Below are 26750 nucleotides of genomic sequence, written 5' to 3'. Positions count from 1 at the left end.
TCCATCTTGGGGTGGAACCCAAGTTTAATGTTTCCTATGTACCTTGTGCACATAAGCTGAAGGTGCCTACATGCAGAACCTGAAGCAGCCACACATTCTGACCACATCACCTTTGGCCTGGTGCAGAATGTCCCACCCTGTAGCATCGCACTGGCACTAACACATTCAGGGGACCTGTGGGACTTTCTCATTTTCTAACCAGAGAGGCTCAACCTGAAACAAACACTGACTCTCAAGCATGTTAGAGATGGACCGGCAAATGTCTCAGCAGGGCAAAGGCACTTACAGATGACCCCAGAACCCACATCATAAAGGGAGAGAATCTAACCCCTCAAACCATCCTCTGACCTTACATCCGTGTTCACCACTCTCACCACCCTCAATGCTCACATGTAGATAAATAAAAGTTCCAGATCTGCCACAGTAATTTTTTTTACACTATCTCAAAAATAAAAAAATAAAAAGGCGGGGGGGGGGGGGGGGGTGGGGGGGGGGGGGGGGGGCCGGGAAAAACAGCTTAGCAGGTTTTTTTTTTTTTTCTTCTTCGAGGCAGGGTTTCTCTGTATAGCCCTGGCTGTCCTGGAACTCACTCTGTAGACCAGGCTGGCCTCGAAACTCAGAAATCCGCCTGCCTCTGCCTCCCAGAGTGCTGGGATTACAGGCGTGCACCACCGCCCGGCTACAGCTTAGCAGTTAAGAGCACTTCCAGCTCTTCCTGAGGGAGACAGAGTTCAGTTAATTGGAGCCACATCACGTGACTCACAAACCATCACACCAGCTCCAGGGCATCCATACCTCCAGGACCTGGAATCTTGTGCAGGCATGTGTGTTCTCGAACACACACACACACACACACACACACACACCCCTATACACACTGCTGGCTGTATTAACATAAGCAAACCTGCACTTAAATACCTTGAGTAAAAGGAAGAAGGAAATAGATGGTGTATGAAGCAAGACTAACGTGACTTGCTAAGTATTGAAGTGGCATATGTTCAAGGGTCATCATACCAGTCTGTCTACTTTCCTGCAAATCCTTTAAAGACACCAAGTGCTACAACAGACGCTCACCAAGCACTCATATGTAGCAGGACAGAGAAACACAAGCACAAAATATTCTAACCACCACTAGTAGGTAACACTTGTCAGCTAAATCCAAAATGTGATCAATTCAACATAAAAAAGATTGCATTAAGAAATAAATAGAGGTGGGAGGGAGCTGGAGAGATGGCTCAGTGGTTAAGAGCACTGACTATTCTTCCGGAGGTCCTAAGTTCAATTCCCAGCAACCACATGGTGGTTTACAACCATCTGTAATGGGGTCTGGTGTCTTCTTCAGGTGTGTCTGAGATAGCTACAATGTACTCATATACATAAGATAAATAAATCTTTAAAAGTGAGTGAGTAAATAAATAAATAAATAAATAAATGGAAGTTGGATGGCTCAGATGGTAAAAGCACCTGAACTCTGACTACCTGAGTTCAGTCCCCCAGACCCAAAAGGTGGAAAGAAAAGCACTGCAGAAAGGTGTCCTCTGACCTCCACATGCATACTTTGGTGTTCCCATGCACATGCCTGCTTGCCTCACACTAAATAATAGACAAACAAATGGAAGGCTCTGGAGACTGCACAGCAGTCAAGGGCATTTGTTCTTGTAAAGGACCCAGGTCCAACACCCACCCAGCAGCTTGACCTTCTGTAACTCTGATCCCAGGGGATCAAACACCTACTCCTCTCCTCACCACGCACCCATACACACAAAAACACACATTTTTAAAAAAAGACCTGAGAGGGAGTGCACACTTGTAATCCCACTTGGGAAACAGGTGAGTGGATCTCTGAGTTTAAGAACAATCTGGTTTATATGATAAGTCCTGGGCTAGCCAGGGCTACTTAGTGAGACCTCCTCAAAAAAAAAAAAAAAATCTACAATCATGAAACTCCTAAACAGCACTGTGAACTTGAATTCTGTTTTGTTTTTTGAGATAGGATTTCTCTGTGTAGCCCTGGCTGTCCTGGAACTCACTCTGTAGAACAAGATAACCTCAAACTCAGAGAACTGCCTGCTACTGCCTCCTGAGTGTTGGTATTAAAAGGTGTGACTGCTGTGGATAGCTGTGACTTTGAATTCTTAAGTATGACATCAAAAACATTATAACTGGAGGTTCAGCCTAGGGTGGTGATATATGATATAGTCTCAGCTGCTGGGGAGACTGAGAATGAAGGTGCTCTTTTCCTTAAAAAAAAAAAAGAGAGAGACTTACTTATTTTATGTATGTGAGTACACTTGTCACTGTCTTCAGACACATCAGAAGAGGGCATCAGATCTCATTACAGATGGTTGTGAGCCAACATGTGGTTGCTGGGATTTGAATTCAAGACCTCTGGAAGCATAGTCAGCACTCTTAACCGCTGAGCCTTCTTTCTCCAGCCCCAAGAAGGCGCTCTTAAGCTCAGTAATTTAGCACCAACTTTGACAACAATAAAGGCAATATGCCTCTTTAAGCCAGTATTCAATATTGAGGACAAGCTGTGTGTGAACTCTGTAATTCACTAACAAAAATAAAACCAATAGCCTAGTTCAAAAGCAGCAAAAGCAAACAAAACCAAAAACCAACACAACAAAACCCGGATAATCAATAATCAGCAAAAAGATATTCAAAGGTCAGTTAATTAGTCTAAAGTCCAAAGAAACTGGAAATTCAAAATCCAAAATCTTTCTCTTCCAAGTACTTTCAATAAGGCATACTTAACTTAGCTTTTCATTAAATAGATTGGGTCTAGTGCTAGTGAAGACATGGAGAGCTGGGAGCATAACTCGGTGAGTGGATGCTTGTGTGGGATTTAGGAGGAGTTGGAATGGATGCCCAGTTTCAAATATTGCAGTGCTCACCTGGATCCCAGCACTTGGGTGGTAGAAGCAGGAGGGAGGGTCAAGAGTACAGGGTTGCCCTTTGCTACATACCAACTTCAGGGCCAACCTGAGTGAGGTACATGAGACTCATGTCTCCAGTACCCCCCCCCCCCCCCAAGACCCCAGAACTAAAAGTAAGTGGTTTGAGACCCATTTGGAGAGGAGTGTCGAATGACCTTTCATTCACTGTAAAGACCATTGGAAAACATACATCCACATTACTATTTGTAACAACTGCAAACTTACAGTAGTAAATTAGCAAGGATAGTAATTGTGTGGTTGGGCATCACCACAACATGAGAACTGCATTAAAGAGGGGCAGCGCTAGGAGTGTTGAGAAGCACTGTCAGATGACTGGAAGGGGGTTTGGTTTTCAGAGATCCCTTTGCTGTACCTCAGTGACCCCTCTCCGGCAGGTCTGACAATGTAGGTCAGTGAGGGTTGGTGGGTGTCAGTTCTTTGACACTTCGCTGCCTTATAGCACTGGGACTTTTTGTTTCCCTTTTGAACTGTTTGGTTCTGAGTAAGCTGGGTTGCCCAGCAATTGCTGTATAGTATTCAAAGCTGTAGCAGCAAAGCGATGGTATGCTTTCTGTCAGGGCCTAGTCAGTTTATTTTTACTCATAGCTTTGTGGAGAAGCCGCCCATGTTAAGGGATATTTAGTTGGTGTCTGAGCATCAGGGAAGAAAACTCTTATCAAGGTGCAGCTGTTTCATCTTTTCTGTTTCCGTTTTTCAGACAGGGAGTCACTGTGTAGCTCAGGTTGTCCTAGAACTCACCATGCAGACCATCCTGGCCTCTGCTTGAGTGCTGGAATTAAAGGCATGTGCCAGGATGCTTGACTTTCATTACAATTTTTTTTTTTAAAGAATTGAAAATGTCAGCTTTATTTTGTTTCCCAAACCAAAGATTTCTTTCATACCCTCTGAGATGGTATTTGCTGTCAGTGGTACAACTTCATTTTGATCTTTTAGGAACATTCTATGAATAAGTGGAAGTAAGAGCTGAGTTAATAATTGAAAAGGTGGAGGAAATCAGTGAGACATAGTTGTAAAGTTGGATCTTTAAATTTTTTTGTTTTTTGAGACAGGGTTTCTCTGTGTAGCTCTGGCTGTCCCATACCTTGCTCTGTAGATATCTGGCCCCACTAACAAAAGATCTGTCTTCTTCCTTTGCCAACAGTAAGACTGGACTTAAATATTTTTATTTTTACTATTTTTTTTAAGTTTTTTTTTTTTTTTGTCTGCTTTGGGTTATGTGCGTGTTAGTATGGGTGTTCACAGAACCAAAGGTTTGGATGTTCCTGGAGTTGTAGTCACAGGTAGTTGAGAGCTGCTTGATGTGGGTGCTGGACATTGAACCAGCATCCTCTCTGGAAGAGCAGCCAGTGTTCCCAGACACTGAGCCTTCTCTTGAATATCAACCCTCACTTTTTGAGACAAAGTCTCATTGTGTAGCCTTGGCTGGCCTGGGACTCACTTAGAAAGGCCATCCTTGTCTTGAACTCAGAGATCCTCCTGGTTCTACTTCCTTGGGCTAATGACACCATAGCAGTGGATATCCTTCCTTTCTGATATTATAATAGGATTAAATAATTCCCATTCCTCCCTCCAAATTCCCTTTCCTATTCTCCTTGCTTTTTTTCAAATTCATGGCCTCTTTTTTTTTTTCATTAATTGTTAATTCGTGAATATGTGCTTATGAGTATATTCCTAAATATAACCTGATCAGTCTGTATGTTTCTCATAGGTATGTTTTTAGGGCTGATCGGTTGTCATTGATAACCAGTTAGGGTACACTTTCCTGGACAAGTCCATTTCTCACTCTCAGCATTCCTACGTTGCCTGTAGTTCTTTGTGTAAGCCTTGTGAGTTTTCTCCCATCTACTTTGTGTCTTATCAGTGTATTCTCCACTCGTGTCAAGGCAGCCATGTTGTTGAGACTTTATGGTTACAGCTGTGGCATTACTAGGCAACACAATCTCACAGTAGACTCTCTGATTCTTTGGTTCTTACAGTCTTTGTGCTTTCTCTTTGCAATGTTTCCTGAGCCTTAGGTATGGGAATGTTTTGTAGATGTATCTACTGGGACTGGGCTCCATAATGCTGCATTATGATTGGTTGTGTGTTTTTATAATGCTCTGTCTGTCGAAAAGAGAATTTGCCTGGATGAGGTCTGAGTACTGCACTTATCTGTGGGTATAAGGACACATTTCTAGAGTTGAGTTATGGGTTCTGCTGTTTAATAGTAAAGAACTGTAGTTTCTCTAAGATCGGGCTTCACTAGCACCGAGTACCAGGGCATGGTTTTCTCTTACTGAGTGGTTCTTAAGTCCAATTAGAGAGCCCTTGGTTACTGCCAAAGATGCCACCTCTGTGCCCTTAGGGTGATCAACTCCTGCTGGTCATTGTTGTGGTTCTTGGGCACCCAAGCTGGGGAGGGTTAGAGTCAGATTACAGGTTGCTTGCCTCCTTTGTAAGCTTGCAAGGTGGCTCTGTGAAAGCTTCAGGTGGAAGCATTCAGGTCAATTCCAGCTCAGGTGCCTGTGTGGATCCTGTCTCTGAAGTCCATGGTGTCTTCAGCAATAGAGATGTATTTACCTCCCACCTCTGGGGGTCACCCAAGGGCAGTAGCAATAGGCTGTATGTTTAGGTTGCCTTTGGCTCTTGGAGAAGTTCCTGTGAGCTCAGATGAGAAAAATTCATTGAAACATTATGTATGTAATACCCTCTTTCCTCCTCTGTTACTTACCCCTCTAAAGATCCTCCTTTACCATTGCCCTACTATACCTATCTCTTGTTCCCCTCCCCCACACCCCATCAAAGGTTCTTTGTTTGTTTGTTTGTTTTGCTTGCTTTTTTTTTGTTTTTTTGGATTCCCCCCGTTTTGCTTGCTTTTTGAGTCAGGGTCTCTATAGTCTTAGCTGTCCCCAGATTCACTATGCTGATCAGGCTAGCCTGATGACAGATCCTCCTACCTGTGTATTGTAAGTGCAGGGATTAAAGTCATTGAAGCGTGGTGTCAGTGTTTCCTTTTCATTTCCTGGTTTCTGAAGTTACTCCAGAATCTACTCACGTCTGAAGACTTGGAACCTGGCACCTTAAATGACAGAGGGCACATGACATTCATCTTTATGGGTCTGGATTTCCTTACTAAATATGTTTTTTTCTAGTTCCATCCATGTACCTGACTAGACCCTAAAGGAGGAGGTGGCTCTTTTTTTTTTTTTTTTTTAAAAAAAACAAAGCAAAAGTACGCTGTCATTCCCTTCAGAGACACCAGAAGAAGGCATCAGATTCCATTACGGATAGTTGTGAGCCACCGTTGTGGTTGCTGGGATTTGAACTCAGGACCTCTGGAAGAGCAGTCAGTGCTCTTAACCACTGAGCCATCTCTTCAGCCCGAGGTGGCTCTTTTAAACACAGGTTCTCATATAGTCTAGGCTGGGCTCAAGCTCTCCTGTAGTTGAGGCTGTCCTTGAACTGCTTCTGGTTTTTTCTGTTCTTTTTTTGGGGGGTTTCTGTATTTTTTTGAGGCAGGGTTTTTCTGTGTAGTCTGGCTATCTTAGAGCTTGCTCTGTAGACCAGCCTGGCCTTGAACCCTGCCTGCCTCTGCCTCCCCAGTGTTGGGATTAATGGCATGGGCTACCATGGTCTGTCACACTGCTTCTGTTTTAAGATTTATGCTTTTAGTTTCTGTGTGTATATGTGTGCAGTGCTTGCAAAGGCCAGAAGAGGGAGTTAGGTTCCCTTGATAGTAGACTTAGAGGCAATTTCCATCTACCCTACATTGTTGCTGGGAATAGAATTGGGCCTGTGGAAGAACAGTAAGTATACCTTTAACCCTGAGCCATCTTTGTGGTCCAAACCTTGAACTCCTGATCCTGCTGCTTTAGTGCTAGGATTGTAGGTATGTGTACTGGGGATAAGCAGGACTGGTTACACTCTGCTAATTCAGCCTGCCTTTTAAGTCTTAATTGTAAATTTAAGGGTGCCAGGAAGTTCTTGGGTTGTGATTCCTAAGAGTAAGAAAAGCTTGGGTGTAGATTAGGCTCACCTAGTTGCAGCAGGATGTTATTGCACGGAGCTGGGTGGGGCCGGGTGGGTCAGGGTTCATGTCCATCCACTGTAAAGCAGATGGTGGTCAGAGTCCACTGTGGAACCTTGTGCTTGATTCACAGTGAGGTCTGTGACAGATTAGAAGGCAGTTTTTAGGCTTTGAGATCTTCCCTCCTCTCCTCTCCCCTCCCTATCCATCCCCTCCCCTCCCCTTCCCCTTCTCCCTCCCTTCTCCTCCCCTTCCTTCCCCTCCCTTCTCCTGAGCATCATGTTTTTTTTTCCCTTGTCATTCTCTAAATAATACAGTTGTGAGCCGAGCCTTGGTGGCCCACGCCTGTAATCCCAGCACTCTGGGAGGCAGAGGCAGGCGGATTTCTGAGTTCGAGGCCAGCCTGGTCTACAGAGTGAGTTCCAGGACAGCCAGGGCTATACAGAGAAACCCTGTCTTGAAAAAAGCAAATCCAAAAAACAAAACAAAACAAAACAAAAAAAACCAAAAAAAAAAAAAAATACAGTTGTGTATATATAGCATTTACATTTGGCTAGATATTAAATAAGTGAGGTATATAGGTCATGCAAATACCATATAAGTGATTTGAACATCATTGAATTTTGGTTTGATGGGATCTTGGACCAATTCCCGAGAATACAGGGGAAAAATGGTATTGTTTATTTTGATTCAGTTTGCTTGAAAATAGTCCACATTACAAGGTACCATTTGATAGCAGTATTTTATGTTGTTTAATGTGGGTTTTGTTTGTTTCTGCAGTGCTGGAAACTGAGTTTAGGGCTCAGAAACATTAAGCAAGCATACTCTACCACTGACCTATGTTCCTAACCTGGTAGCTGAGTTTGTGTACTTGTAGCTTTTCCAAGGGTGAAAGTTGCTAAGGAAAAGACATGTTGGCCAATTCCTGAATTTTGACAGGCTAGCCTCAAGTAAGGAAGCTACTGCCTCAGCTGGAATTATAGCTATGGACCACCAGGCCTGCGATATCACATGCCAAATCTGACAGAGACACATGGTATTTAGAAGTAAAAGTGTTTAGAATTATCTGATATTTAAACATTTATTTACTTTCTCTCTCTCTCTCTCTCTCTCTCTCTCTCTCTCTCTCTCTCTCTCTCTCTCTCTCTCTCTCTGTGTGTGTGTGTGTGTGTGTGTGTGTGTGTGTTCTGTCCCAGCACTCATGTAGTGGTCAGAGGACAATTTGTAGTTGATTCGCCTGTTCTATGGATCCTGGGGATTGAATTCAAGTCTTTAAGCTTGTAGCAAGTGCCTTTACCTTCTGAGCCTTCTGAAAAAAACATTTTAACTTATTTTTGGTAGTTTTTTCTGCAGTTATAAATGCTTCTTTTGAGATGGGGAGAATGAGTGTTGATTGGGGTGTCAGTCGGCCATGTTGATCCCAAGCATGTGCTCCCACTCCTTGCTTCTGAGAGAGCTGCTCCTTTGTGTACCATTGTCCTTCAGTGTGCTGACTGGGGCGGGGAGACAAGGTGTGCTCTACAGCCCTGGCTGAGCTCATACCACAGCATCCCACTGCCTCAGCCTCTGAAGGGTGAGTGCAGCCACACACCACTAGACCCTGCTAGGCTGTCTTCACTTTTCTGTTATGCATTTGTTTTTGTTTATGCTTTAGGGTCAAGGTCTCTTTCTTTGCTCAGTAGCTCTGGCTGTCCTGGAATTGACTGTAGAGCAGGTTGCCTGTTTCTGTCTCCCTAGAGCGGGGCTTAAATGCATGCGGCACACATCCGGCCTGCCTCACCATTTGGTTTTGATAAAACTGTAGTCTTGTCTTTTCTTCCCTCTTTGTGGCAATCTCTCCCTGGCCTGGTAGCACACAGCCACTGAGATTTCCTGTCACACACACTGTATTAGATGGCCCCTTCACAGTCAGCCTGGCCTGTATTTGAATAGAATAAGATTATATTTTATGTACTCTTTAATTTAAATAAAATAAAAAATGATTTTAATAAAACAATGTTTAATCTTTGCAGAGGTCGGAACAGTAGCAAAGGACTGCCTCAACCTACGGTGAGTAACTTTAATGTTGTTTGGAAAAATATATGAAGTGTGATTTCTAACTATAGACTCAATAATAAAGCAAAGAATTAAATCTCAAATTGTACTACAGATAATTTATAGATAAGTCAGTTTAATACAAGGTTATTGATTCTATGAGTTGTTTTTCGGGAAGGCATCTGAAATGTACAATTTTCTGTTAATAGTGTTTATGGCTTCTATAATACTGATACACTGCCAAGTGTTGTGATGTTCCAGGACCAGAGTTTGCTAAGTTCTTTGGGCTTTCTGTTAGGATTAATGTGCTGTCTATTTTAACTTATTTTATTTTTCCTCCTTGGAAAATACCTTCTGAGCCGGGCAGTGGTGGTGCATGCCTTTAATCCCAGCACTTGGGAGGCAGAGACAGACAGATTTCTGAGTTCGAGGCCAGCCTGGTCTACAGAGTGAGCTCCAGGACAGCCAGGGCTACACAGAGAAACCCTGCCTCAAAAAAAAAAAAAAAAAAAATGTCAGATCAAAAGGTGTTTTATAGCTAGCCCTGGCTGTCCTGGAACTCACTCTGGAGACCAGGGTCCCTGGAAAAGACCAGGGATGTTTTCCAACTTTCATTAGTGAAGGTAAAATAGACACAAGGAGCATGAAATTCCATATGAGAAGCCACCATTTATTGGTGTTTTTATGTTGGGTTGGTTTTTTGAGATAGGGTTTTCTCTATGTAATCCTGTTTTGGAGCTCTTTCTATAGTCCAGGCTGGCCTCAAACTTAGAGAGATCTGCCTGCCTCTGCCTCCTGATTGCTGAGATTAAAGGTGTGAACCACTGCTACCTACCTGTTTGTTTTTTGGGCATGGAGTCTACTATGTAGTCTTGGCTGTCTTGGAACTCACTGTGTAGACCAGGCACCTCAAACTCACAGAGATCTTGCTATCACTGAGTTTTGAAACATTTTGAAACATTTATTGCTCAGGCTGTCTTACTGAGAGTTAGGTAGTCAGACCCTTGTGTAGTCCAGCCTGGAATAGTTTTGTTGCCTTATAATAATGTTTATTTTTCACACATTTCAGATTTCTTTTGACGGAATCTATGCAAACGTGAGGATGGTTCATATACTTACGTCAGTTGTTGTAAGTTACCTAATTATTAGGGATAAACTCCTTTGGGGTGGAATATTATATGGAGATAAAATGTAGATAATTCTCAACCTAATATTAGGCTATATATAATAAAGATGACTTAAAAATACATTAGAATGCTATTCAGTTAATTATAACTCACAGTAAAAATACTCTTGCTAACCCTATTTCATGTAAAGTAGTGTTTATAGCTGCTGGTCTTTGGTGTAATATTTTGTTATCTAATGGCAGTGGGGATAGAAGTGTGTAGCTTTAGGATTCATTTTATATTCACTTTGGAGTTTCCAGTCCTGTACCAATAGAGAATCGGTTATAATGTTAATGTGCTGAATGAGACTTTACAGAAAAGGAGATGAAGACACCAGTGGTGGGTACCACACTCTTCACACTATTCAATTGTCTTTCAGGGATCGAAATGTGAAGTACAAGTGAAAAATGGAGGCATATATGAAGGAGTTTTTAAAACATACAGTCCTAAGGTAATTCTTCCTGTCACTTCTCAAGAGTGTCTTGTCATTGGTTGAGATGACTGTGGAGTTAGCAATTGATTGATCTCATGAGATAAAATAAAATGTTTTCTTGATCATTACACTCTCCACATGTTTTTAATAACCACTTTTTTTTTCTCTCTAATAACAAATTCTTACTATTTAATGATTGGCTTGTGGAACTGAAAATATTATATGTGCTTATGCTATGCAGCCATTTTCAGACTGTGAGCTAGAAGAGGGATGTACAGTTATATCTCTGAACATTAGTGTGTTTCAGATACACTGTAGTGAGAACAGTTTTTAGATCTGAGGATTTTTGTATGGTGGGTGCATGACAAGTCTAAACCGAATGTGTTAATCAGGTTTTCTCAAGATGGTTTACCATAGGCTTGAAAAGTAAATGGCTTTGATGAGCTAAATAAATAGCCCTATGAATACTATTAATCAATGTTTTTAATGTTATTAATCTTTGTATTTTAGTGTGATTTGGTACTTGATGCTGCACATGAGAAAAGTACAGAATCCAGTTCGGGGCCAAAACGTGAAGAAATAATGGAGAGTGTTTTGTTCAAATGCTCTGACTTCGTTGTGGTACAGTTTAAAGATACAGACTCCAGCTATGCACGGAGAGGTAGGCTTGGGTTTCTGAGGTCCCCCGAAGCCTGGTGTGATAGGCTCACCCCAGCAGCAGTTCTCCAGCACCCACACAGACTGCTTTCCCTCACCTCAGACAGGATCTTGCTATGTGGCTTGGGCTGACCTTGAGCTCTTGGTTCTCCTGCCTTTGCCTTTCTAGTGCTAAAGTTGTAGGCCTTTGCCTCAAGACCTAGGAATGAGATTTTGTTTTCTTTTTCTTTTTATTATTAGTGGTATTTTTCTAGAATAACTTTTTTAATCTAATAAAAATGTGAGTTTTAATGCTTTTTTTCGTTAGAAAATATATATATATATATTTAAAATATTTAAAAGTGGTACTTTTGTATCCAAGCATTTTGCCTGAATGTATTTATGTGTACCATGGGCATACCTGGTGCTGCTGAGGTCAGTAGAAGATGTCAGATCCCTAGGAACTGGAGTTCCTGATGGTTATGAGTTCACTATGTGGGTGCTCCTACCTACTGAGTCATCTCTCCAGCCCCAGCATGCATCCTGTTAAGATAATATTAGCCAGTAGTAGCTCACACCTGTAAGCCTTGGGTTTAGAAGCTTTGTCTGGACTGGGCTGAACAGTGGGACCATCTCAAACAGAATGCTGGTGTAGGTATGGTTGCATATTCCAAGAATTTAAATATACTTACATATGTGTGTATATGTTTGTGCATATGTGTCCCCTACCTGTTGCAAGTGTTGATTGAAGAGAGGCTTGTGAATATTGGTCTGTCATCTGGAGGGGCACGTGGTAGCACTGGGAAAGGACCTTTGCAATTAAAAAGTTTTTGAATGATAGATTGTCATTAACTATACTTGATTTTCATGTTTCAATCGGTGGTAATGGCTCTTTGTGCTTTGCGATTGAAATTTTCATACTGAAAATTTCTCTGAGGCACAGGAAGGCGGAGACCTCCCTTCCCCGGTTTTTTTTCTTTTTCCTTTTTTTTTTTTTAAAGACAGGATTTCTCTGTAGGCCTCGCTGTCCTGGAACTCCAAGATCTGTGCATCTCTGCCTCCAGAGTGATTCTTCCATTACTATTTTGGGAATGGACTTAGATTTGTAATTTCCTAAAGAGCATTCCGTCACCTATGAAGGTACAAATGCCTTCTTATTTGCTGCCTTTAGAACCAGTTTTCCTTATGCTTTGAATATCAAATTATATTTATGCTTTTGAAAGATTTCATGTTTTTAAATTTTAAGAGTGACTTTGGTCATAACAAGGGGGGAGAGCAAACTGGGTGTGTACACACAGCACTCAGGGGAGAGGATTGGCTGTAGCAGAAACAGCAGTTATTGGCTGTTCTACTGGGTTTGCAGTATCTTTGTTTTGGGAGTGCTGTGGACCAAGCATAGGACACTGCAGACTAATGGTCATGATGTTGCTGTACCACACCAGAACCCATTTCAGTGTTGTTGCAGTGCTGGGACTTCTCCCTAGCCTTACATGTGCCAGGTAAACTCCACTACTGAGCCCTATCCCCAGCTCTAATGCTGTTGCTTTTGTGGTGTGCTTAGTCGTTCTTATTCCCTGCTTCTTCCACCCTTTCACCCCTCACTTCCACTTTCCTCATCCCCCACCCTCCCAACTTCCCTGCCCCAGAACCCCCAGACCGGGTCTCACTGTGTAGTTCTTGCTAACCTGGAACTCACGGAGATCCACCTGCCTCTGCCTCCAGAGTGTTTGGATTAGAGGTGTGTGCATTATGCTCTGTGCTTGTTTAGTTTTAAAGACAAGTCCTCTTGTAGTCAGAACAGCCCCAAGGATAAAGCTCTGGTCTCCACTCCCCAGTACTGGCATTGCAGGTGTATGCCAGCATCTCAGGTCTTGTGTAGTATTAGTGATTAAATCCAGCCCACGTGTGAAAGGATGCTTTACTGTATGTTAATGGTTCATTTTTTCTTATGAAGGCATGAATATTGACATAATTTCAAGTAGTCTGTAGAAAACCAGGCGTGGAGGGAGGAGACAGAGGCAGGCAAATCTAAGTTTGAGGCCAGTCTGGTCGTCAGAGTGAGTTCCAGGACAGCCAGAGTTCCTCAGAGAAACCAAAAGAAAGAAAAAAAGCCCACAGGTTAATTATACAGTTGTATTTTTCAATGCTGAGAATGAGGACGCAGGGCCTCTGCATATTAAAGATAAGCTCTGACTGTCTTCAAGAATTTAGGATCCTTGAGTCAGAATTCTCTGCCAGGTCACCTGGGTGGTGTTCTTCAGAAGACATCCACCTTTCCTTGAGACAAGGTCTCTTGCTGGGACTAGGTGCTCACTGATGAGGCTAGACAGCAAACGTTGGTGAGTGCCTATCTCTGCCTCCCCAGTTCAGGAGTTATAAACACACACCCATGTGCTATACTTGGCGTCTGTATGGATGCCAGGGATTTACAAATAATCAGCTTGTGGAATGATGAGTACTAGCTGCTATTGCAGAAGACCTGGTTTTGATTCCTAACACCCAAATGGTGGCTTATAACCATCTGCAACTCCAGTTCCAGGAGATACAGCACCTTCTTCTGGCCTCCTTGGGCACTGCACTCACATGATGAGCAGACATAAGCAAGCAACATCCCCCACCTCCACTCACCAACATAGACATGAAACATCCTGCTTGAGGTCCTGGAAATGTGAGATATGTGAGGACCCAGCCCTGGGCTTCTAGTCCTGAGGAATGGCTTAGCTCTGAGTCTGGAGGGCGCACATACTTGCTTGCTTTGACTCATAGTCCTTTTTTTTTTTTTTTTTTTTTTTTTTTAGTCTCAGAGTTAACCATTATCTTGTAAAAGTTTTTGCTGATACACTAATTTGGTAGACCTTGATCAGAGATTGACTAATCCTTGGTAGTTTGACGTCAGAGCTTCCTGAATGCAGGAGATGAATTTTCCCGTGGAGCTCCTGCTTTCATCTTGTTTCTTTAACACCACTGTGAGAATCTTGAAGTTGTTAGTTAGGCATGGTGACTCACTTGTTACTCCAGCTTTCAGGAGACTGCCACAAGTTCAAGGCCGGTGAGATCTTATCTCACACAAACAAGCAAATCCAACCAAACCAAACCAAAAAACTCAAAAACAATAACAGACTGGGCTGGAGCCATAGCTCTTCGGTTAAGAGCACTGGCTGCTCTTCCAGAGGGATCTGAACTCAGGCTTCAGACTGCCTGTGACTTCACTTCCAGGAAAGCCGACTCCCTGGAGGACAACCTTACACAGATAAACATGCATACGCACACACCCCGGGTTGGTTTGAATATGTTTGTCCTGGGGAGTGGCACCATTTGGAGGTGTGGCCTTCTTAGAGGAAGTATGTCTCTGTGGGCATGAGCTTTAAGACCCTCTTCCTAGCTGCCTGGAAGCCAGTCTTCTCCTAGTGGCCTTCCGGTGAAGATGTAGAACTCTAAGCTCCTCCGGCACCATGCCTGCCTGGGTGCTGCCTTACTTCCTGCTATGATGATAATGGACTGAACCTCTGAGCCTGTAAGCCAGCTCCAATTAAATGTTGTCCTTATCAGAGTTGTCTTGTTCACAGCAACAAGTTTGAGGATAGCCAAAGTTACATAGTGGAGACTCTAAAAAAAAGTTCTTAGTTTTAAATTCTGTGTATTGGTATATGGGCTTTTGGAGGGTATTGTATCCCCTAGACTTGGAGTTAAAGGTGGTTGTGAGCCATCCAGTGTGTACTGGTCTCTGTAACTTTTACTCTTAACTGTCCAGCCATCGTCTCTTGTTCTCTCAGGTCAGGACTTCTATAAAGTTTTTACTGTTATCACAATTTGTAACATGGGCATGATTTTTATCTACTTGTTACTGGGTAAGAAAACAGATGCATCTGAGTACGTGGTCAAGTAGTGACTGAGCCCAGTTCTTTAACCCTGACTCACATCTGTCCTTCACATTGTACTGTAGTGATGAGCACTTGGGGGGAGGGTCATCACTCTATTAACATTAACAGTGTAGTCACAGATCAAGCAAGGGTTAAAGCATGGTGGCAGACACTGTAAGCCTACTTTTGCAGAGGCTGTGGCAGGAAGGTCGTACATTTAAGGTTATATCAGACTATCTATTGAGTTCTAGGTCAGATTGGTGTAACAACAACAACCCCGAACAAAGCCATTGCAGGCAGTGTAAGGTACAGGTTATTGCATGGTTCAGGTTCCTTTTTTTTTTTTTTTATTCTTTTCATGTCTTGCTTTTAGAGAAAAAAATCATTTTTTGAGACATAGTCTCACTATGTAGATCAGGCAGGACTCACCAGTCTTCGCTAGGTAAGCCTTTTAAAGCAAGTAACATTAGTGTGGCTTTTAAACCCTGATACATATTTATTTATGTCAGTGTGTTATTTTAAAACTTACCACATGGGTGTGCGTGTGCGTGTGCGTGTGCGTGTGCGTGTGCGTGTGCGTGTGCGTGTGTGTGTGTGTGTGTGTGTATGCATGCCTTGATGTACAGTGGAGCTCCGCTGAAGCTTGTGGAAGCCTGTTGACTCCTTCTGCCATGTGGTTCCTGAGGTTCAGATTCAGGTTGCCAGGTTGGTGGCACGTGCCTTTATCTGCTGAACCTTTTCTGAGGCTCGATTTCAACATGTTTTAAAAGTCATTATTATTCCAGCAGTAGGAATTGAGAGGCAGACATATCTGAGTTTCAGGATAGCCAGGGCTACACACAGAAGATCCCTATTTTTTTCATACGCATCTTTAAAAAATGTTTTTTAGAACGTTTTTGGATATTTTGTTTTTCTGCATGTGGGTGTTTTGCCTTCGTTAGTGTCCATGCCTGTAGTGCCCTTAGAGTCCAGAAGATGGTGTTGAATAACCCCAAACTGGAGTTCCTGACGGCTGTGGGCCAGTATGTGAGTGTTGGGTATTGAACCCAAGTCTTTAAATAGATCAGCCAGTGTGCTCTTAAACACTGAGCTGTCTTCCTCAGCACGGAATTTTTTTTTTTAATTATTATATGTAAGTACACTGTAGCCGTCTTCAGACACATCAGAAGAGGACATCAGATCTCATTACAGATGGTCGTGAGCCACCATGTGGTTGCTGGGATTTGAACTCAGGATCTCTGGAAGAGTAGTCAGTGCTCTTAACCGCTGAGCCATCTCACCAGTCCTCAGCACGTATTTTTAAGAATAATTTTTATGGGGGCTGGAGAGATGACTCAGTGGTTAAGAGTCCTGGCTGCTCTCCCCATGTTCAATTCCCAGCAGCCACATACATGGTGGCTTACAACCATCTGATGTGATCTTCTTCTGGTGTGTATGTGTACATGCAGATAAAGCACTTAATGTACATAAAATAAACAAATCTTAAAAAAATAATTTAAATTTTGTCCTTCTAGCTCACACAGAGATAGAACAGGTCGTGAGATTCTTTTTTCCATGAGTTTTGGCATATATATATATATCTGTATTGTGTGAGTGCTTGGAGCTCAAGGAGGCCAAAACCCAGGGCATTGGATGCCCTGGAACTAGCGTTAGAGACAGTAGTTAGCTGCCGTGTATGTGCTGTGATTTGAACAGGGGTCCTCAGGTAGAGCCGCTTGTGCTCTTAACTAAAGCTTCTCTCCAGCCCCATATTCATCCATCTTTACCGAAATATGAAAGAAAGGCTTAGAAATATCCTTATGTTACGTGCCAATATATGGCTTATGGACTGAATAAAGGTATCTTTGCTTCGCTGAGTCCTTCTAGCTCACACAGAGTTAGAACAGGCCGTGAGATTCTTTTTTCCATGAATGGGTGGACTAAGGTAGCCTTGCAATAGCCTCTGAAGAGGACACTGCTCCTGAGCACCCGATCCTCCTGCCTCACTCTCTCAGTTGGTGAGAGGACAGGTGATTGTCCTCAGTCGCCCCTGGAAAGATCAGCTCTTAATGGAAAGTTAGCTTTTTAAAAACCAAAATGTTTTAGGTTTCTTTTTATTTTTAAAGGATTTTTCTTTTAGTTTTATTTATGTGCATTAGTGTTTGCCTGCATGTATACATGTATGTGTTCAGTGTCCACAGAGGCCGGAGGAGACTGTTGGGTCCCATGGAACTGGAGATAGAGACTTATTAGCCATGAGGTGGGTCCTGGAGAGCCATCATCTCTCCAGCACTATGGGCTTTTCTTACTAGGCTCTGCTGCAGACAGTTGGGAAGGCTTGCCTTTTCTGTGTGTGTGTAGCCCAGAAGATATTGCTTCAGTTGGTCTCTGTAGCTTTTCTGCTGTATTCAGCAGACTAGCTGCAAGTGTGAGTTTAAGGGATGCTTGGCTTCACTCTCATGTCCCCTTAAGAGGAGTTTGGGGACCACAAAAGCTGACACTATGTGTCCAGCTCTCAGGTGGGTTCTTGGGATTCCCAGATTCCCATTCAGACCCTCATGGTGCATGGCAAGTGCTGTTCCTCACTGAGCCGTCCTTCTGGCCCTAGAACACTTTGCTGTGCTGTGTGTATTCTGTCTGTGGTTGTGTGCCTCTGTATGTGTGAGTCAGAGGTAGGTGTTGTATGAGGTTTTGTTCCCCACTTCTCTTTTTTTTCCTTTTCTTTGTTTTTTGAGACCGAATCTCTATGTCCTAGAACCTATGTAGATTAGGCTGACCTTGAACTCAGAGATCTGCCTGCTTCTGCTTTCTGAATGCTAGGATTAAAGCCTGTGGTTTTTTTAATCGTGTCCTATCTTATTTTTGGAACAGGGTTTCTTACTGAACCTAGAGCTCACTGATTGGCTAGAGTGGGTGGCCAGTGCACCCTGGGGATTTTCCTTTCTGCATCTCTAGCACCGAGATGACAGTTGTGCAGTATTTCATGGGTCTTCATGCTTGCTCTGCAAGTGCTTTACCAATGGTGCTGCCCCCTACCCTCATTTTTTCCTATTTTGCACCTACTTTTAGAACTCGAACTGCTTGTCTTGGAATGGGACTTGGGTCCCTTGCTCTGTTCTTACCAGTGTGCCTGTCTGATCTGCAATTTTTTGTTTTGTTTTCCCGATCTTCCCATTGCCCCTCCAAAGGTCCTCTTACATGCTGACTGCCAGCTGTCACTGTCTGTTCCCCAGTCTCCAGTGATGAGTGATCTTGTGTTGTATTGTGTCCATTGTTGGATTGATATGGCTTCTCTCCTGCTTGTCTCTCCTGCTGCCGCTTTCCTGCTTTGTGCCTTTGTGTGGTCTCAGCCAGCCGGAGAGCAGGTCAGCAGATGGATATAGTAGTCCACAAGGTTGGATTGTAACAGCACTGTGCTTCTTCATCCATGTGCTGGCTGCAGCTGCTGTCTGTAGAGCTGGAGGTCAGGCTTAATAACAGACAGCAGGCCTTGCATATACATCTCGTCTGGCCTTTCACAAGGAAGCTTGCACTTGAGCTATTTACAGCAGGTGTTTTAAAATCATTACATGCTGTTCTAGTTTGGTGCAGTTGCAGAGTTGGCACTGATGCTCGGCTCTAGTGCTGCATCAGTGATGCTGGGCTCTAGTGCTGCATGCATCATCTCAGGCCACTTCTGAATTATGACCACTCTAGGTGGAAGCAGTCCAGAGAAGTACGTGCACTTATGAGACGCCACTTTCAGTAAGAGGTAATGAACCACTGGTCTCAGCCAGTGGGAATGGCCTCAGGGGTAACTACGGCTACCTGCCACTTACTCCTCCTCTGCCAATTGGATTCTCTTTTCTCTGGCTTTGTGGAAGGAACACCTGAACCCACTCCTCCATTTGTTTCCCCTCATTCCTACCCCTCTCCAATCTTTCATTTGGCTTTTACTTATTTTAAGTGTGTGTAGTGAGTGTGTGTTGTGTGTGTTACTGTGTAGAGAGAAGAGGACGTAGTCTGTGGGCTCTGGGTGTGGAACTCAGCTCCTTCCTTAGCCACGGGCCGTCAACCTTGGCTTTTATGTCACTTGTTTCTGTACTCCAGACTTCCTGCTACTGACTTTTTCAATTCTGCCTGCAAATTATTCACGTCCCCTTTCCTTGAAGAGTCCCTTCCCCCTCCTCATACATACTGTCCCACCTGAGGCCACCTGGAGCCTCTAGCAGGTCCTTTTGGGTTCTTTCAGTCTCTCATGCCACATTTACCCGTGCCAGTTAGGAAAGAAATTTATCTCTTTCCTAACTGCATCGCCTTTTTTCTGACTCCTTCCTGCTTGTTTCCTCTCCTTATGTCTATCGCTTACATGCCTGTGCTCTCCTGGCTGTGTGGGCCCCTCCCCAGTGCCCATTCTGCTGTTCTTTGGCCAGGATGTGTGAGGGTGTGGCTTTCTCATGATAATCTGAGGTCTTAATCTGAGGAATGTCTTTATTTTATTTGTTTGTTTGTTTGCTTTGGTTTTTTTGAGACTGGGCTTCTCTGTGTAGCCCTGGCTGTCCTGGAACTCAGGCTGGCCTGGAACTCAGAAATCCACCTGCCTCTGCCTCTCAAGTGCGGGGATTAAAGGCGTGCACCACCTCTGCCTGGCTATTTTATTTTTTTTAGGCAAGGCCTCACTCTGTAGCCTAGGCTGTCCTTGAATTTGCTGTGAACTCTTTGCAATTCTCTTGTCTGAGCCACCTCAGTAGTAGGATCACAGGCATGGGCCACTATTTCTGTGTGTTTATTTGGTTGGTTTTGTTGTTTTTTTGGCTTTTAATCTTTTAAAAATTCTCATCATCTACCACAGTATCTTGTTTGGCACATAGTAAATGGGCTCATTATGTCTTTGAATTCGTGATATTTAATATCCTAAAACATTTTTAAAGAAACACAATTCTCTATGAAGACTAGGAATTCTGGGCTGGAGAGATGACTCAGTGACTCATGATAATGCAGGCTGGACCACCACAAAGACCTCAGTCTGGATTCTCTAAACCACCATAACAAGCCAGGAGTAGTCCAGTTCTGTAGGGCAAGACAGGGGGATTGCTGGAGCTTCCTGGTCTCCAGCCTAGTGGAGAAAATGCCAAGTTCTAGATGTAGGAAGGGACTCTGTGTCAGAGGAGGAGCCTGGGTGACAGGATGAGTGACCCAGTGCTGCCTGCCACAGTGCACGAGTATGTGCCTCCTTACATGCTTGCTCACCTACACCCCAGAGTAATTGAAACTAGCCAAAGATGGCGATGAATGTCTTGCTGTTTTCCTGTCACTGCTTATGGCTCTGGACAGCACAGTGAGATGTGGGCGTCTTCAGAGTTGTTTTGTGATCATTTATGCAGCTTCCTTATGCCCAACTGCAGACACATACAGATGCTTGTGGGCATGTTACATGGAGGGAAGCATCTGCTAAAGCTACCTTCAGACATGCAGAGAGAACAGAGCTACCTTCTGTAGTCTTCATACATATGCCCAGATGTTGTGGGACAATCGCCTTCTGGGGTGACATGACACACATCACAGACCATGACAGTGATTGTCACAGGATTGGAGGCTTATGAACTAATGAGTCTCCTTAGGGTTCCTAGGGGTGAGAGAAGTTACTTAAAAGGATTAGGGGTAACTGCAGAAAGCAGCTCCACTCTAGCATGGGTGATGACGTGGGGTACTGCAGCCCTGGAGCCTTCTGTGTAGCCTGCAGGCAGCCTTGCTTATCAGTCTCTCCCCTTAGCAACTTTTTACTTTTTTTTTTTTTTTTTTTTTTGAGACAGGGTTTCTCTGTGTAGACCTAGCTGTTCTGGAACTCACTCTGTAGACCAGGCTGGCCTGGAACTCAGAGATCCACCTGCCTCTGCCTCCCAAGTGCTGGGATTAAAGGCGTGCGCCACCACTGCCCAGCTTACTTCTTTTTATACTGTTAGGAATCTTGCAAGCCTTCATCCCTGTTTCTCCCCCATGTATAATCATCATAGTAAATGTCCTATCTCTAAAGAGACAGCAAGGCCATGGCAGCTCTTACAAAAGAAAGTAAACATGTAACTGGAGTTTGCTTACAGTTTCAGAAGTTTAGTCTATTATCATCATGGTGGGGAGCATGGCAACACTCAGGCTGGCTGGGTGCCAGGGAAGTAGCTGAGAGAGTTCTACAGCAGGATCCAGAGGACTGACTTGGGCCATCGCCACGGGACTCTTTGTTTACTGGTCTGTGAGGGTTAAGACTGCTATTTGGTACTAGTAAAAGTAAGGTGGCCTGATTGATTTCTTACATATTTCATTTTTAAAAAATTACATTTATCTATTTATGTATCTTGCCTGGGTGCTATGGCATCTCTGTATATATGTCAGGAGGCATCTCATGGGAACCAATTCTCTGTTACTCGAGTGCCCTGCAGCAATAAAAGTTATGTTGTGTGGTGGCTGGTACCTTTACCACTGAGCCATCTTACTGGGGTGTGTGTCTCTGTCTGGTCCCCCATCCCCATAGGTTCTCCCATATTCCAGGCTGCTTGCTGTGTAGCCAAGGATGATCATGAGCTTCTGATCCTGACTCCACTACCATGGGCATTCCAGGGGTCCACTATAGCCACAGACTGACTCAGTGCTGGGAGTCCAGCCAAGAGTGTCTGTATGATAGACAGGACTTTGCTAGCTCAGCACTAGTGCTTTCCTTCCCTGACTGGCTTCGGTGCCCAGCCTTGCAGAAAACAGTAATACTAAATAAATAAAAACTTTTTTTTTTTTTTTTTGGTTTTTTGGATTTGGCTTTTTCGAGACGGGTTTCTCTGTGTAGCCCTGGCTGTCCTGGAACTCACCAGGCTGGCCTCAAACTCAGAGATCCACCTGCCTCTGCCTCCCAGAGTGCTGAGATTACAGGTGTGTGCTACCACCGCAGGCAAATAAAAACATTATTAAAGTAGATTTGGTAAGTTGAAGATTTTGCAGTGGTTTGAGTAAAAAAAATATTTAATATTATAGTGTGTGGTCAGCTCTTAGTGATCCTATGTATACTGATGTGATGCTAAAGGCTCTGTACTTCCATGTATTAACAGAGAGAATTGGAAAATGTTTTCTTTCATAGCAGCAGGGAGGACATGCTTTCCCAGACATGAAAGTGCCTTAGAGTTCAATGTTTGTAGTGACAGAGAATAGAAAACCCCAGACAGACTCAATTCATGTCTCAGCTTGTATGTGCACAGTAAAGATAAGGCTTCACATCTAGACAAGCATGTCACTGGCCCAGCAGTATTGGATAGAATTTAGGAGAGATTAGCTTTCTGTTTCCTGTAATTTCAGCACAGTATAGTGTAAGACAGCAGTGAGGTGCAGGCTTATGTGACAGCATACCTGGCATTTGAGTTATTTGAGAGAGAAGAGCCTTATGGACATGTGCTTGGTTGGTTGACATATTGGGAAGAGAGACCCTTAGTTAAGAATATCTTCCATCAGTTTGGCCTTTGGACATGCCTATGGGACATTTTTTTGATTGCTGATTGGAGGAGGATCAACCCCTGTCTGTGGAGGTGCGACCTCTGGACAGGTGGCTGGACTGTGTAATGGTAGCCAAGGATAGCAGACCTGAAGCCTGGAGGCAAAGCAGCAAGTGGCATTCCACCAAGGTGTCTGCTTCAGGCTCTTGCCTTGAGTTCCTACCTTTATCATCGCCTGTGATTTATGGGAGGAACAAGGCACTTTGAAGTAGCAAATAGTATTTTTAAGAAAACAGTGTGTTGGTGTTTGCTCTTTCATATTCTTTCCAGACACTGTTTAAAATGGTTCCCACATCAAGTTCTAAAAAGAATAATATGGGAGAAGATAAGATGGCTCAGCTGGTAAGGGCATACAGCACCAAGTCCCTGAGACCTACATGGTGGGAAGAGGCTTATGCTGCAGGGCACATATGCTCACCTGCTCCCACCACTGCCCTATGAATACATAAGCTTACAGTTGATTATGTTTTATTTTATTTTATTTTATTGTGGATAAAATGATTTGGTTGGTGTCAGTTGCTTTGCTTTGCTTCTGGCTGTAAGTTTACAGAATCTGCAGCTGCAGAAGGCGCCGTTTGCTTAGAGCTGACTGCCTGAGGAGCTTCCTTAGAGCACACTGCCTGGCGGTGCTTCCTTAGGCTGCCTTCCCTGTCTGTGCTTGGAGAGCAGTGCTGCTGCTGCTGTCCGGCTATGCCTTTTTTAAGAAATAATTTTTTATTTTTAGATTTATTGTGTATGTGTTTGTGTTCTTGTTTGAGGCCTGTGTGGACTCTCCCAGAGCTAGAGTGAGAGGAGGTTGTGAAATTCAGATGTGGTCGTGGGAAGCAAGCTCCTGCCTCTGAAAGTGTATCAGGTGCTCTTCACCCCTGCACATGTCCCCAGCCCCTGGCCCTGAACTTTGGAAGGTCTGTGTCTCCACCAACCCTTCTGGTCTTTTTTCCCCAGAACTTTTATCCCCTCCTAGTGTGATGACAATAAAAGAATAAGTGCTGTTCTGGCCAGTATTAGTCTGTTGTAACCAAAGGATCAAGGCCTTTTCCTCATGCCTGTGAATGGGTCTTGGCAGGAGAAGCACCCACTGTTTCTTCTCATGGGTTTTGGTTAGTTTCTTGTTGCTTTGATGAACCTGAACAGTTTACAGGGGGATTATTTAGCCCGACTCATGATTTCAGAGCCTACAGAATGTGGTTTCTTGGTTCCACGAGCTTTGTGTGATGGTTGAGGGCCTCACCTCTAGGAGGCAGAAGAAAAGCAAAGGCCCCAATCAGGGCCACGGAGAGGTCAAGCCCATAGGCCCAGGGACCACTACCTCTATAAGCACCACCTCCAGGTAGCGCCATCACACTCTAAGCACATCAAGGGGATAACTGCTTAGCTTCCAGCCCTCATTAGAGAACTCTGTCTGGCAATGGATTTGCAGACCTGTACAACAGAGATACTTTTTTTTTTTTTTTTTTTTGGAGACAGGGTTTCTCTGTGTAGCCCTGGCTGTCCTGGAACTCACTCTGTAAACCAGACTGGCCTCAAACTCAGAAATCCGCCTGCCTCTGCCTCCCCAGAGTGCTGGGATTACAGGAGTGCTCCACCACCGCCTAGGTCAGAGATACTTCCTAACCACAATGGAATTTCATAATTTAGTCAGTTCATTATTGAGACAAAGCAGGGTGCTATCAGAAGCCATCCCATTTGAATCTGTACAGCTATAATTCTGTCTCTTTCTGCATGACTAAATGTCATTTCCCAGTCTTCTTTGTGTCTGCTACAAAATTTGATTTCATGTGTTTATCATTTTAAGACATTGGCCGTTTGAGGCTTGTCATTTTGAAGTTTTCCTTTGGGAGCAGGTCTGTGCTGTGTACATGAAGGTACTATGGCTCCAGTTCCTTCCCTGCCATCTGTCGGGAGCTAGGGTGTGGTTCACTGCCATGCCTAGCAAGTAGGGTTTCTTTGTTTTCCTCTCTGCTCCCTTTCTCTTTTCTTCTTGAATTTATATATTATGTATGTGAGTCCACTGTAGCTGTCTTTGGACACCAGAAGAGGGCATCAGATCTCATTACAGATGATTGTGAGCCACCATGTGGTTGCTGGGAACTGAACTCAGGACCTCTGGAGGAGCAGTCGGTGCTCTTTTAACTGCTGACTTGTCTCTCCAGCTCTCTTTTTTGATTTTGATTTCTCTAGATGTATTTCTCTGTGGCTTTCCTGGAACTCACTCTGTAGACCAAGCTGGTCTTGAGCTTAATTTTTTTGACTTTAGCAAAAATTATATTACCCCCTTCCCTCCCAAAAAAAAGTCCCATTCACCTGTTCAACAAAGGAACTTTGGTCCCTTACCAATGAAAGTTTATTCTGTGAAAGTTTTTTTATTCCTGTTCTTTTGTGGCTTGTATGCTTATGGTTTTGTTTATGTGAGACAATGTCTCATTATCTAGCCTTGGCTGGACTGGAACATGCTATGTAGACCAGGCTGTCCTCAAACTCAAAGAGGTCTATCTGCCTCTGCCTCTCGGCCTCCCAAGTGCTGGAATTAAAAGTATGTGTCATCACACCTAGGTATTTTACCTTATCTTATTTGATTGTGAGAGAGGGTCTGGGTGCAGTCCCAGCTGTCCTGGAACTCACTAAATTGATTAGACTGGGCTCTTAAAAAAACAACAACACAACTTTATGCATATATGATTTATTTGTGTGTCTGCTACATGTGTGGGTTTCAGTGGAGGCCAGAAGAGAGCATTGGCTCCTCTGGAGCTGAAAGTTCCAAGAGGTTGTGGGTATCTTGTGGGTGCTGAACTCAGTCTTGTGGAAGAGAAACATACTTTTACCTGCTGAGCCTCACTCTCAAGCCCTGAAACTGCTTGAGCTTATGGTGGATTTTAACTTAATTGTTGCTGTGTGGATATGTCCCAGCAAGCATCACCTGTTACAGACTGTCCTCCTAGGAAAGTATCTTAGTGTCTTTCCTGAACATGAGGCTAGCACAGTCAAGACGCTGGAAGCTGGGAGAAGGTTGAGTGGTTGAGGGCGCCAGCTTACCTTGCAGAGAACCTCGCTCTGTTCCTGGTACTCAGGCCTCTCCTACTCCAGTTCCTGGGGAGCTCTGCAGGCGCTGCAAGCATACCTGAGGGCAAAACACTCAAACATGCAAAATAAAAACCTTTTAAAAATGATATATGAATCTCCAAATATACTTTGTTGCACCTTGTGCCTGGTTCTTTTCAGAGCTATGGTGTCTGGTTATTGTACCAGTGTAGTAAGTGGAATTTAAATTTTTTATGGATTTATTTTACATGAATGAATTTGCCTGCTTGTGCATACCTTGTGTTCTTGAGGTCAATAGAGGCAACTAATTATAGATGGCTGTCTCTATGTGGGTGCTGGGACTTGAACCCAGATACTGAAAGAGAAACAAGTACTCCTCAAAATAGATACTCATAAACTTTTTTTTTTTTTTTTTTTGGAGATAGGGTCTCACTGTGCAGCTATGGCTGGCCTTGAATTCAAAGACACCACACCACACCACACCTGGCAAGGACTTCATATTATTCTCTTTAGGGCATTTACAGATAGACTTCTTGTCAGTGTTCTTTCCCATGGCCTTCTTGAGCTTATCTCATCTGCTCTATTTATCCTGGGTTTGCTTTCTACAAAAAGCCCATGTTGCACTCCAGAAAGTGATAGACATGTTTTCAAAACCAAGTCAAACCTTTCCTCTTCAGATGTCTCTGAGTTTTTTGCTCATGTTGCTGTTAGTGTGAGCAGTAAAACAGCAACCTCACTCTTCAGCTGGACATTTTTTTCTTTTTCCCCCGAGACAGGGTTTCTCTGTGTAGCCCTGGCTGCCTGGAACTCACTCTGAAGACCAGGCTGGCCTGGAACTCAGAAATCCACCTGCCTCTGCCTCCCAAGTGCTGCAACTAAAGGCGTACGCCAATACTGCCCGGCTCAGCTGGGCATTTTATTAGTTTGCTGGGTTGCAGTTGATGCAGTTGACATGGTAGGCTCAGGAGAATGAGGGTTTTCTGGAGCCCCAGACAGCTATTTCTTATGACTTCTGGAGCACCTGAGGAAATGCTTGGAGAAGCTGTGGTCTTCTGGGGGAGTAGCTATCTGCCATAGGCTGTTACAGTTTTTTGTTTACAGAAATAAAGATGTGTCCCTCTTTAGTCCT

The 26750-nt window shown here is 43.7% G+C and overlaps 1 protein-coding gene across 7 annotated transcripts in view; it reads left to right on the top strand.

The window, feature by feature from the left end:
* Positions 1 to 26750, top strand: part of Atxn2 (ataxin 2) — a 96895-nt gene that overhangs the window by 23706 nt on the left and 46439 nt on the right. For all 7 annotated transcript variants that reach the window (XM_052168153.1, XM_052168154.1, XM_052168152.1 and 4 more), the window contains exons 2-5: positions 8979 to 9015; positions 10070 to 10129; positions 10546 to 10617; positions 11110 to 11260. In XM_052168153.1, the coding sequence (XP_052024113.1) occupies positions 8979 to 9015; positions 10070 to 10129; positions 10546 to 10617; positions 11110 to 11260 (320 nt within the window). The remainder of the gene's footprint in view (positions 1 to 8978; positions 9016 to 10069; positions 10130 to 10545; positions 10618 to 11109; positions 11261 to 26750) is intronic.

Source organism: Apodemus sylvaticus, chromosome 22 (assembly GCF_947179515.1).
Source record: "Apodemus sylvaticus chromosome 22, mApoSyl1.1, whole genome shotgun sequence".
NCBI lineage: Eukaryota > Metazoa > Chordata > Mammalia > Rodentia > Muridae > Apodemus > Apodemus sylvaticus.
The sequence above is the reverse complement of the archived record's forward strand: the minus strand, read 5'-3'. Positions and strand labels throughout refer to the sequence as shown.